The sequence below is a fragment of the Heteronotia binoei genome, chromosome 1, assembly GCF_032191835.1.
Source record: "Heteronotia binoei isolate CCM8104 ecotype False Entrance Well chromosome 1, APGP_CSIRO_Hbin_v1, whole genome shotgun sequence".
In the NCBI taxonomy this organism is placed as follows: Eukaryota; Metazoa; Chordata; class Lepidosauria; order Squamata; family Gekkonidae; genus Heteronotia; species Heteronotia binoei.
The window spans coordinates 225894134-225907923 of record NC_083223.1 but is presented as its reverse complement, the minus strand read 5'-3'; the positions used below and the strand labels follow the sequence as shown (position 1 = coordinate 225907923).

Below are 13790 nucleotides of genomic sequence, written 5' to 3'. Positions count from 1 at the left end.
TAAATCCAATCTCCTCTTCATTTGACAGCTTTCGATTGTAAATTTTTGGGTGAGGCAGTAGATGCCAAAATATCATCTGTCTCCTGTCATCAACTGTCATCAATGGTCACCAACTATTACCAGCTGTTACTATGTACTCTTTTATCAATGATGAAGACTCCAAACTCTTGGAGATAGTGAGGACAACTTGTATGAAAGTGATGGACGCCATGTAAACAGTATGAAATTATTGGACACCATCTTTTACAGTTATGTTATAGTTTTAAAAGCTGTTTTTATATTATATAACTAATCTTGTAAGCTGCCCTGAGTCCATTTGCAGGAAGAGCAGGATAAAAGTCAAACCAATAATAAATAATAAATAAATACATTTCTAAAAATGAGAAAGTGCCATTCAAGAACAGGGCTTCAGCTTACCTGATAGCTTTGTGACCTTTGCCATTTGGGTTTGAGAGGTGTAGAAGACACTGGACAAGGAATGGGACTGTGGCTGAACAAGCCAAGATGGAATTCCTTAAAACTTACTCTGCCATCTCCGTCACTATCCAATTTATTAAATAATTCTTCAAGTTCCTGTAGAACACCATTAAAAGTAAAACATCACAACTAAAACATTTCACTTCAAGGAACAAAGGTTAACACTAAGAGAACATAAGAACATTTAAGAGAAGCCATGCTGGATCAGGTCAATGGCCCATCCAGTCCAACACTCTGTGTCACACAATGGCCAAAAAACCCACGCTTCATCAGGAGATCAATCAGTGGGGCCAGGACACTAAAAGCCCTCCCACTGTGCCCCCCAAGCACCAAGAATACAGAACATCACTGCCCCAGACAGAGAGTTCCATCTGTACCTTATGGATAATAGCCACTGATGGACCTTTGCTCCATATGGTTATCCAATCCCCTCTTGAAGCTGTCTATGCTTGCAGCCACCACCACCTCCTGTGGCAGTGAATTCCATGTGTTAATCACCCTTTGGGTGAAGAAACACTTCCTTTTATCAATTCTAACTCGACTGCTCAGCAATTTCATTCTACCTTCTTTATCCCATGCGTAATCTTGTAAACCTCTATCATGTCACCCCTCAGTCGACGTTTCTCCAAGCTGAAGAGCCTCAAGTGTTTTTAACCTATCTTCATAGGGAAAGTGTTCCAACCTTTTAATCATTCTAGTTGCCCTTTTCTGCACTCAAGGCCAGTTTATTCAGTATTCAGTATCTGGCGTAACTATCAGACACCCTTGGAAGGAAGGCAGCTCTTATTAGATAATTCTCGCTTCTTAAATATATAACCTGAGTGTTCCATCTTCTAAAGTAAGAAATGATTTTTAGCCCAATGGAACCAGCAGCTAGTTCATGATGGGACCATCAGGTTGTGCTGATTCAAGCCCAGTAAGTTGACAAAACACTTAAAATATATTTTAATAGCTCTTTCAAGTGTTCAAAGCACTTCACAAATAAGCTTGCTGTAATCCCTACAGCAGTGTATGATAAGGTCAGCATTATCCATATTTATTCATTTATTTGATTTATATCCTCAGGGAGGCTCACAACATAAAATTCAACAATCGGCTTAATAAATAGTAAAATACATTAAATAATTTACAAGAATTAAAACAGTAACACAGAGAAACAGTCAATCAGTTTGGTGCTATTCTTACAACCTTCCTTCACAATTTTTAAATCCCAATCAGTTAAATGCCAGCCGGAAGAGGACCGTCTTACAGGCCTTGCAGAACTGCCCTAGGTTCCGCAAGGCCCTCACCTCTTCCGGTAGCTGGTTCCACCATCCAGGGGCTGTAATTGAAAAGGCCCTATCCCTGGTTGACTTCAGGCGGACCTCCTTCAGCCCAAGAATTGTTAGCAGATTTTGAGAACCACATCTAACTCTGGTCAAGCCTGAACTCAATCTTTGGTTCAGGAGAGAAGTATCCTGGGTAAAGCCATATTGTATGCCAATGCTGCTAGCTTGAACTCTCCTCACCCCCCTCCTTTCCTTTGTTATGTAGTTGTGCTTTGAAATGGGAATATGTGAAAGAGATTATAGAGCCTTCTCAGGCCGGGCATCAGAGGAGGAGATGCTCAAGGCCAAAGCAGGCCTGAGAACGAAGTTGTAACAAGGCCAAAGCAGGCCTGAGAACGAAGTGTGAATGTGCCCTGCATAGTACCCCTCCCTCAAGAATCCCTTTGAAGTGTACCTTATATGATTGCATTCTACTGTATGATCTTTAGTCTTTCAATCTCCTTGTAGTCGAGAACTATGATATCAATAAACTAGCTACTTTGTTATCAACAAAGCCTCGTTATTGAATCCACCGACTTGACAAGCACTCTCTGGGGAACATATGGGGAGAGACGGTCCCTAAGGTAGGTAGGTCCTAGGCCACATAGGGCTTTAAAGGTAAGAACCAGCACCTTGTACCGAACTCGGTATATTATTGGCAGCCAGTGCAGTCCCCAGAGCTCCGGCTGAATATGCTCCCACCTAGGGAGCCCTAACAATAGCCAGGCAGCAGCATTCTGCACTAGCTGCAACTTCCAGGGTCGGCACAGGGGCAGCCCCATGTAGAGGGCATTACAGTAGTCCAACCTCGAGGTGACCATTGCATGGATCACTGTTGCCAGGTTGCCGTGCTCCAGGAAAGGAGCCAACTGCCTCGCCCGCCTCAGATGAAAGAATGCAGACTTAGCCGTGGCTGCTATCTGAGCCTCCATTGTCAGAGCAGGCTCCAGTAGTACCCCCAGGCTCCTGACCCTGCACGCCATTGTCAATGGTGCACCGTCAAAGGCCAGTAGGGGAATTTCCCTTCCTGGACCCCACCAACCCAAGCAAAGGACCTCTGTCTTTGCTGGATTTAGTTTCAGTCTACTTAGCCATCCAGCCACGGCTTGCAATGCCAGGTCCAGATTTTCTGGAACACAGTCAGGACGGCCGTCCATCAGTAGATAGAGCTGGGTGTCATTGGCATATTGATAACAACCCAACCCATAACTTCTGGCAATCTGGGCAAGGGGACGCATGTAGATGTTGAACAACATTGGTGAGAGCACTGCCCCCTGAGGCACCCCGCAATCAAGCGTGTGTCTGCGGGACAGTTCACCCCCAATTGCCACCCTTTGTCCCCGACCATCAAGGAAAGAGGAAAGCCATTGTAAGGCCAACCCCTGAATCCCTGCGTCGGCGAGACAGCAAGTCAGCAACTGATGGTCGACCGTATCGAACGCTGCCGATAGGTCTTACAGCATCAGTACCGCCGAGCTGCCTCGATCCAGGTGCCGCTGAAGGTCATCCACCAGGGCGACCAGCACTGTCTTCGTCCCATGGCCAGGGTGGAAGCCGGACAGGTGGGGATCGAGAACGGAAGCATCCTCCAGGAAGCTCTGTAACTGCAACGCCACTGCCCTCTCAATAATTTTACCCAAAAAGGGTAAATTCGAGACCGGCCGATAATATGCCATTTCGGCCGGGTCTAGCATCGATTTTTTCAGGAGAGGGCGGACCACCACCTCTTTAAGAGGTGCTGGAAAGCGCCCTTCCATAAGGGACCTATTCACGATATCCCATACAGGATATCTGAGTTCCCTCTGGCAAGTTTTAATAAGCCAGGAGGGGCAAGGGTCCAAAACACAAGCTGTAGGGCATGCAGACAAGAGGATCCTGTCAACTTCCTCTAGGCTGAGAGTACTGAAACAATCCAAAACGCAACTGGAAGACAGGCACGGAGCCTCAAGTTCACGTACTCCAGCCGGTGTGTTAGGTGGTTGGTACACCAGCCAGATCGCCAACCCACGTCCCACGCCAGACCGGCACATTCAATACCTTTGACCTCCGGGGCCGGGAGATCCTGGAAGGAGTAAGTATGTTTAGGGCCACCCCTCCCCCCTGCCCACTAGTCCGTGACTGATGAAAGACCGAGTATATTGAAGATAGGAAGTTTGAGACAGATGCAAGATCTGACTTGCAAACTTTCTGATCCAAAGTTCCATGTCAGCCACTATGCTACACCAGCTGTGAAGATGTACTGACAGTACAATCCTGTTATTTCCAACAAGAGAACAATTGCTCCAACACTAGCATCACTGTTTCTTCTCCCACTATTGAAAGTTCAGGAAATGCACTCTGGTCCTCCTGACTAAGCAAAGGGTATTGTGGCACTACTTTCCCTGCATAAATGGGCAAAGGGAAAGAGGAGGTGGGATGGAAGACAATTAATGAGAGTGGGCTCTCAGGATTTACTTGCAGAATACAGTACAGAATACAGGGATGCTGGCACAGAATACAGGGGTGCTGTGAAGATTGCCAAGATAATTATGCGCAAGTACCGTGAACACTTGAAATGTGCTAATGACATAGTAAATCTTCTGTGCATAACCACCATTTTCACATTCATGGGCCCTGCAGATTTTGGGAGAGGGTAGTTTCCAGGAGCCATGCTTAACTCACCTCTTTTTCCAGCTCTTTGTGTCCAATGTTCTTACAAACAATAGCCAGCTCTTGCTTGTCAAGGTAGCCACTGTTTCCTATTCCAAGGTCCTCCCAGATGTCCCGAACTTGATTCTCTGTCATGTCAAAGTAAGAGCCAGATGCCTTTTGCGGGCCATCATCATCCCAGGGGCACAATGGGCCTGTAGTATTAAGACTTCTACTAGTTAAACACTATTTTTGCACTAATTAGCCCACAAGTCATCAAAAAGAACTACATGTGCAAACATCCAAAAATTTCACTAGAAGCTTGAATACCCCTAAAACCATTTTTCATTCCTTTTCTAAGTGTTAATTTTTCAAACTGATTAATCCATTATTTACCATTCCTAAGTGTAGCCCATGTGACACGAATCTCACTGCCACTGATCTGGGAATTATTTTTTGGACAGGTATGCCAAGTACACTTTATTCTCCAGGTATCCAACAACATCTGAATGGTCTCAGTTGCAGAAGGAAACATTATGAGATGAAAAACAAAGGGAAGTCTTACCACTTCCTATGAATTTACCACATCCTATGAATTTTGACTCTAGGTTTCAAAACAGAAGCAGACACCACAAGTCCAAAGCCCTAAGAGGTCAAACAATTCATCAAGGTGAGTTACTGGTCGCACGCATAGGGAATGGACGCCTGAAAGCAGAGCTCCTTACTTACCCCTGCCAAATCCACTTAAGCAAGCGCCCAGCGTTGTTGTTTGTTTTCTTTTTTTTCTTTAATTAGTATGGGAACAGTAGATGGTCAAAAACCCAGATCAAAAAGAAATTCAAGGAACTCTGTTAAAGACTATTTTCCAAAAAAGCCCAAGGCCAAGGCCTCAGGAAAAGCAAGCAGCCCTGCAAGCAAGATGGCGTCGGAAGGAGGAGAAAACACAGCAGCAGACCTAGCTTCATTTTGTTCTGAGGTAATGGAGGCTTTTCAAAAACTGGAACAAAATATGACTGACAAAATATCTGCCATGATCCAGCCCCTTTCTGCTCAATTGGAGGGTTTCAAAACGTCCTTAGAGAAGGTAGCAGAGATTGCAGATTATGCTTTTAACATGGCAAGTGCTGTGCAGCAGGACACTCAGTATTTTTATAAAAGAGATGAATGGGCCACTGATAAAATTATTGCACTTGAGAACCAACTGAAAATGGGGAATGTTAAAATTCGTGGGCTCCCTGAGAATTCTGCCTCCCCCTCTGATCTAAAAACTCTTATAGCCTCCTGGCTATCGAAGGCATTGGGTTTTTCTGACTCTGATCTCTGTGCCCTGGAGACAGTATATAGAATTGGCCCATTGCGCAGACAGAAAACTTCGTTGCCTAGGGACATTTTAGTCCGTTTCTCTTCTGCCTCAGTGAAATCCAAGTTGCTGCAAAAAGCCCGGGCTATAAATCCTCTTCTGCTAGGAGATTACAACGTCCAAATTCTACAGGATTTGTCTTCTGAAACCTTGCAAAGGCGGAAAAGTCTGAAGCCAATTATAGAAATCCTGAACAGGGAAAACATCAGATATCGATGGGTTGCTTCGTACAAGCTGCAAGTTACAGTGCAGGATCAGTCATTTGTAGCTGCAGACCTCGACTCAGGCCTATGCATGCTCCGCGATATGAATCTTCCTGTTCCCACCGGCCTTCTGGAAGCAGCCTCCCATGCTCACTCAATAACTTCAGACACTAGATGGCATCGTGTGCCTTTGAACCGTCCTGATCGGCCTGTTTCTTCTAGAAGCTAAATGCTGGAACTGTTGCTATGCAGAAATCTCCCCCCCCCCTTTTTTTTTTGTTGAGGATTCCTGGAGTCCTTTTCCCCCTGACATATAAGCTTTGCCTACTGAACTGCTGACTTATAAGCTTTGCCTACGTGGTGCTTATGAAGCAGTGTTTATATATGAAATTGGGGGGTCCCCCCCTTTTTTCCCCTTGTTATTTATATTTTTTTGAAAGCAATGTTATGAATGTGAGGGAGTTATTAATTTAAATCAACTCATTAAAGGAAATCTTCTTGGTTGATTGGGTATGCATGATTGGAAGAGTGGAGTGACTTGGAATATATGGTTTAAAAAGTAAGTGGAAGTAGGTGTTTGAATGGGGAGGCTGGGTGACGAGAGAGGGTGTGGGAGTGAGTGAGAGAGTGAGAGAGAGTGAGGGGGGGGGTAGATCTGAGTGAGAAACTTGAATAGTATGATCAGGGCTTTATATCAATATATTTCTTTCTACTGTGAGTTAATGAAGTGTCAGGTCCTTTTCCCTTCCTTTGTGAATTCTTGAATGGAAATGAGTGTGTGAGACAGAGGGTTGGTAGGGAATGTATGTGTGTGTCAGTTTGTGCCGTATGATATTATGAAGGTTTGGAAATTTGTTTCCCTTACTATCACATCTCCCTATATAGGCTTATAAGTGGCTGAAGGATAGTTGGTGGGGAGTGTTTGGGGAGATCAGTATTTAATAGTGTTCATAATTCTGTTTAAAGTTTCATTGTATTTTTATCATAGTGTCTTAAGTCTCACTATAACTTTGTGATCGAGATCCGATGCTGTTACACATGGTATATTAGTTTGCCTGTACTTATCTTTAATTCACTAATCTGAGTTGATAAAAGGCACAGATTTTATTATATGTAGCTTTCTAGGCATTTTAGCCTTGATTCAATCAGCTTTGTGAGGCCTTTCATTATAAAACTCTCTATACATTCGGCTTTGTTATTCTGTTTATAAATTTTAATTTTGCTGGGTTGATATTGTTAAATATAAGCATTTTTGGCAGAGAGGGAGAATGGAGAACTTCAGGGTTTTTTTAAATAGCTCCATTTGGTAGTTGTTGCTAGTTGTGTGGTGTCTTCAGCAAGGAAGACTTCCGCTTCAAATTTAACCTTTTAAGTAAGTAGTTGTTGTTTTCCCAAGTTTGGGTTAACAGAGTTGGAGGGTGAGTTAGTGGCTAGTGTCTGTTAATGCTAGACCACTGGTGTTGGTTATGGTTTTTTGTTTTTGTTATGGGCAGCATAACTGTATTGAATTATTATGGTTTTAGCTGGAAGTTTTTTAAAGCCTTTGATTTGAAATCTGTCCTCATACCTTTGAAATTTGATCTACAGGATTCATCTCGAGCTATCCTGGTGGCACCTGGGTTAAATGCTATAAATTGTAATAATTTTGATAACCTTGGTTTTTTCCTCTTTCAATTATGGCAGAGTGCCACTTGAAATTTCTTTCTCTAAACTGTAACGGGCTAAATCATTTAATTAAGAAAAAACGGGTTGCCTCTGCCATCTCTCGTCAGAAACCAGATATAATTTTTTTGCAAGAAACTCACCTTAAGGGTAACCAGCCCAGGGTCTTCCAGTCCAAATTTTTTGCTCATCAATTTCAAGCTTATGGGTCTTCCAAAGCAAGAGGTGTGGCCATCCTAATAGGTAAATCAGTCCAATTCACTTTTGAAAATTCCTCAATTGACCCTAGGGGTCGGTATATTTTTATCAATGGGGTCTTTAATGGTAGCCCTTATACTCTGGCATCGGTGTATGCTCCAAATGATGGGCAAATTGCATTTATTAAAGATACGTTGTCACAACTTCAAACCTTTCATACAGGGCCCATTATCTTGGGAGGAGATCTCAACTATGTTGTTAATCCTTCTTTAGATAGATCTCAAAAAAGCCTGCTACCTATATCTGCCAATAAACGGTCTCAAAAGATTTGAATGGCCAAAATGATTTAGCTCAAGTTTTTCAATCCTATAATCTGTCAGACATTTGGAGAAGCAGACATCCAAAAGAAAGAGATTATACCTTTTTTTCTTCTCGTCATCAAACTTATTCCAGAATAGATTTTCTTTTAGTTTCAGATTCTATTTCTAATCTTTTTTCTAAAGTAGAAATTGGCCCAATGATTTGGTCTGATCATGCATGGTTGGAAGGGTATATGTCAGGCGTTACTGACAGATCTTTTTCTTTTAATTGGAGATTGGATAGTAAACTTCTGTCTATGAAATCGGTTACAGATTCCATTGAAAAAGACATTAAAGAATTTTTTCAATTCAATATGGAGTGTGGAGTACCCCAGCATATAGTTTGGGATTCTTTTAAAGCTGTAATTCGTGGCAGATTTATGGCTATTGCCTCTTCGTATAAAAAAGAAAAAGAAAAAATTAGATCTGATTTGGTTGCCAACATTACCAAATTGGAAGAGAAATTTAAAAAATTTGGTAGCAAAAAAACTTATTCAAAACTTCTTATAGAAAGAAAAAAATTAGAATCTCTTGACGTCTCCAAGATTCAAAAACAAATGGCTTTTATAAAACAAAAATATTGGTTTCGAACTCCTCAATCTCTTAAACTCCTATCATGGAAGGTTAAAAAGAGAGTATCCTCAATGGCTATTTCTTCCATTCGTTCTAAATCTGGTACCTTGAAACATTCCACTAAGGATATTGTAGGAGTGTTTAAAAAGTACTATTCATCTCTATATTCCTCCCAGCATCCATCAGCAGACCTTATTTCATCTTTCTTAGACACTCACTCAGTTATTAAGCCTGTCTCTCCTGAGGTTAAATCCTTTTTGGACAAACCTTTTACTGCACTTGAAATACAGGAGACTATCAAGTCTATGAAATCCAATAAATCTCCAGGCCGAGATGGCTTTATACCAGAATTTTATAAATTTTTTAACATTTTGTTGGCTCCCATCTTGGCAGACGCCTGTAATCAGTTTGTACAGTCTGGTTCTTTCCCTGTTACTTGGTCACAGGCAAAAATCATACTTCTTCCAAAGAAGGACAAAGACTTACTAGACCCTAGTTCATACAGGCCGATATCGCTCCTTAATTGTGATTATAAGATTTTTACAGCAGCTCTGGTGGCTAGGCTTAATACCTTTATAGGGAACTACATTCATCCTGACCAATCGGGCTTTATCCCACACCGTGAGTTAACGGACAATACTAGTATGGTACTTGATGTTATTCAATACTGCCGGAAATTTAATATTGAGTCTTCTTTTATCTTGTCTATTGATTTTGAAAAAGCCTTTGACTCCGTTGAAGTTCCTTATCTTACAACCTTACTGCAGAAAATGAACTTTGGCCCGCATTTTCTGAAGATAATCCATTCTTTATATAAATCGCCTTCTGCTATTCTTTCTATTAATAATTTGGATTCTGAAGAATTTAATCTTTTCAGAGGGACGAGGCAAGGTTGCCCATTGTCTCCTCTGCTTTTTGCGATCGCAATAGAGCCTCTTGCTAATGCTATCCGTGATACCAATATTATCGCTGGTATCCCTATTAGAAAGAAACAAATTAAGGTGTCTTTGTTTGCAGATGACCTAGTGCTTTTTGTTACAAAACCTAAGTCTTCTTTACCGGCTGTCTTTGATTTATTATCTGTATTTTCTTCTATATCAGGCCTTCGAGTAAACCCATCCAAAACCATTTTTTATCCCATCACAATTTCGGATGCTCTCCAAGACTCCATCTACTCTAATTATCACTTTAAAAAAATTGATAGATATTGGACATATTTGGGGATCAATATACCTTTGAAATTGGGAGATATTTTTAATCATCATTTATTGATTAAGGACATTCTTACCCTGCAAAAGAATAAAAATTCTTCACGCATTCCCTGGAATGAAAAAATTCAGATTATTAAATCTTTTATTTTCCCCAAATTTCTGTTTTTATTTCGAACCATTCCTATTCTTATTCCTGATGATTTATTTGAGGGTTGGCGTCGTTCGTTCTTAAGATATATTTGGAACAAGGCCTTGTCTAGAATAGGGTATGCAACTCTTATTCGTTCTAAATCCTCAGGGGGTCTGGCTCTTCCGGATCTGCATAAATTTTATGAAGCTGCCATTTTAGGTGGCCTTATTAGATACCATGATGCTGACTTGAATTCAAGTTGGAAGGCCCTAGAAGATACCTATCTAAATAACAAATCGTTTCACTCTATATTATGGGAATTTCCGAAGAATAGACCTCCTATTATCTCCTCCAACCTTTTTCTTAAAGCTATTTTTCAGATTTGGGACAAACGTTGCCTCTCTTTAGCCCCTCCAATATCTCCACTATCTCATTTTGTGGATGTTTCTTGGTTTCAACCGGGTTTTTTTTACAAGTCTTTTCCAATTTGGAAAAAATATAACCTTTATAGGTTTGTGGATATTTTGTCCAATGGAAAAATGCTCGACAAAAAATCTTTGGAAGAGAAAACTGGTGGGACAAAAATCCCATGGTTTGAATACTTGCAAACTAACAACTTGGTGACATCACTCTTAAAGAAATACAATTTCAATCGACCTCTTACTTTCTTTGAACACTTGCTATATTCTCCTTTTTTAAAGCGGAAGGGACTGATTTCATTTATTTTTAAGGGTTTGCTAGACATTGATGCTGTTGATTTGTTATCCTATCAAGAAATTTGGCAAAGGAATAGTTCAATTAATTTTCAGGAGGATGTTTGGCAACAAATCTGGTCATCTCCTTCGTTTGTTTCAAAATCATTGAATATACAATTACAAACTCAAAAAAATTTGTTTCGGTGGTATTTAACACCTCAGAGATTAAGCCATATGGCGATAAATCAATCCTCCAAATGTTGGAAAAATTGTGGAGAGGTGGGCACATTTATACACTGCTGGTGGTCTTGCCCGAGGGTGCAGTCGTTTTGGGCAGTAATTGTGGCGAAAATCAAGGATATCACGGGCTATAGTTTACCCTTAAGATTGGAACTCATTTTGCTTGACTGTTGGAAAGATTTTTCTATTACTTCTCTCAATAAATCCCTGATATCCCTTTTACTAGCTGCTGCTAAAATGGTGTTAGCCCAATTTTGGAAATCTCCCAATATTCCTCCAGTTAAAACCTGGTATGCTAAAATCTGGGAGGTCTATGCTATGGACAAGATAGCAGGTAGTTTATGCAATATAAACAATTCAGAAAGTAACGAATCTCTGATGTACAAGTGGCTTCCATTTCTTAAATTTTCTTTTGGTCCTGTAGATCAGATGCGTACATGTATACCTGGTAGATATTATGACATTATTAATTTGATGTAATTAATATATGGACAGAGTACTTATTTTTTAATTCAGCTGCCAATTATGTATGTGTGTGTGAATGTATGTATGTTTTGTTTTGTTTGTATTTTGTATATATATTTATATTTTGTTTTCTGTTGGTATGCTATACTTATACACAAAGAATGATTGCAGATACAGTCATTGATTGCTTTATTTGTATGTTTATTAAATTCAATAAAAAAAGTTTTTGAACACAAAAAAAAAAAAGTGAGTCACTAAAGCCAAGCTTCCCTCCTACCTAGGGATGGGGAAGAGAGGCTAGACCTGGGAGAGTCAGCTCTCCAGGTGATGCATCAAGCCTTCTCCTCACTTTGGGAGGGGAAGGACTGTGGGAAAGAACCCTAGGTATGAGGAAGTCCACCACTACAGGAACAGGCCCCTTCTGCCTACTCACCCCAGTCTCAGGGTTTTGGCTGCTAAACCTCATTACCTCCAGGCAGCTTTAACTAAAAACAGGAAAGAAAGGGGGGGAGATAATTACAAGGACTGATGTTGCTCATCTCTAGAATTAGCTCAGCAAGTATGACAGCCAGATAAGCTAGTTGGGGGATCTGATGGGAAACCAGTCTTTTTGGGTGTAGACCCAGACTATCTACTCGGAGAAGCAGTTATTCAGAAGACAGCTTTACCTCTCCTCTCTATCTTCACATTATGCAATTTTCAAACACAATAAGCTACCCAGTTCCTCAGGCTGTAATTTAAGCCCAGATCCCATACCCAATTTAAGGAAAGAGAATGGCTTCAATTTTATAAGTTTAAGTATCAGAGAACTATCGATATGCTAAGGTTCACCTTCCATTCTCATCACATGACCACATAATGGAAGTATGAAGCTGCCTTGAACATATGAACACATGAAGCTGCCTTATACTGAATTAGACCCTCGGTCCATCAAAGTCAGTATTGTCTACTCAGACTGGCAGCAGCTCTCCAGGGTCTCAAGCTGAGGTTTTTCACGCCTACTTGCCTTTTTAGTTGGAGATGCCAGAGATTGAACCTGGGACCTTCTGCTTACCAAGAAGATGCTCTACCACTGATCAAGTTTAAGCCAGCCCAGTCCTTAAAGGGGAGGAGCTACATTCCCAGCAGTAAGGACTGGCCCATTATCAGGACCACAGGAGAAAGGCCTGAAGCTTCTGCATCCTGAGAAAGTCCACTGAGCTTCTGCAACTCAAGCAGTTCACTTGGTTTTTGTTTTAAAGGACTCTTTAAAATAAGAGTTCTGTCCAAATATTTGTCTAAAATAAATTTGAATTTTTCTTACCTTGACTTTCAAACAGCTCACGCAGTGGTTCTTTAGTGCTTTCAGCATCTTCATCTGATTTAAGACTCTGCAAAGTGAAGGATTGAGTTTTTTTATCCAGGGTACAAAGTATAGCTTTCAGGGAAAATGGAAAAAAAAACATTTGGACCAAAGCAAAGGTGGAAAGCTGCTAAGTTCCCACATTTCTCCCCACCACCTGCCTAGAAAGAACTTTATAGTCAATTAATGTTTCCGACAAACAGGTTTTGATTATTTATTACTATACTTTTTTTGTTAAATAAGATTTTCAAAATTATATAACTGGATTCATTACCACTTTATGACACTCACTTAGAAGCAGGATTAAGCAGCTGAATTTGAAACTCTGAAAATGGGCTACTCAATGCTGACTAAGCTTCTATAATTTCAAGCTTAACCAGTAAAGACTGGAATGGTTAGAAGAGCCCCAGATATTTAAACAGGCTGCTCTTCCAAGCCACTGAACTTTTTAAAATTAAGTTTCTACCCTGCCTTTCCACACAGCTTAAGTTCCCTCCCCCCCTCTTGTTAAAAATGACACTTGGTAAAAGCCAAAGAGGTTCAGTAAAACTTAGACAGTTGGTGAATAGTTGGTGGATGAGTCAGACTTACCTCCACACTCTCCAAGGATGCTGAGCGTCTCAACTGGCTTCTAATATTTGCTTTTGCTTGCTGTTTTTGTAAATACTTGGAGGGTTCCAACTTGGTGCCCTGGAATTCCGGTCTTGTTCGGCGGCCATAGCACTTGGCTCCATTGATATACTTGGGCTTCACTTCTTCTGGAACAGCTAAGTTTAAAAAAGTTTCTACAATTGATACAGGGATTGAACATGTTATGTTGTTTCTCTCTTCCCATTCCCAGTGCATTCTGTTGTTGTTTTTAACCAGCTAACAAGCTATCTTAAACCATGAATAAATCAAGGGCTATCTATACTGCTTATTTTTATATCAAAGTTAACAT

The 13790-nt window shown here is 40.8% G+C and overlaps 1 protein-coding gene across 3 annotated transcripts in view; it reads right to left on the bottom strand.

The window, feature by feature from the left end:
- NINL (ninein like) overlaps positions 1 to 13790 on the bottom strand; it is an 84834-nt gene that overhangs the window by 36366 nt on the left and 34678 nt on the right. For all 3 annotated transcript variants that reach the window (XM_060248730.1, XM_060248722.1, XM_060248740.1), the window contains 4 exons: positions 13442 to 13617; positions 12812 to 12878; positions 4446 to 4627; positions 418 to 573 (listed from right to left, as the gene is read on the bottom strand). In XM_060248730.1, the coding sequence (XP_060104713.1) occupies positions 418 to 573; positions 4446 to 4627; positions 12812 to 12878; positions 13442 to 13617 (581 nt within the window). The remainder of the gene's footprint in view (positions 1 to 417; positions 574 to 4445; positions 4628 to 12811; positions 12879 to 13441; positions 13618 to 13790) is intronic.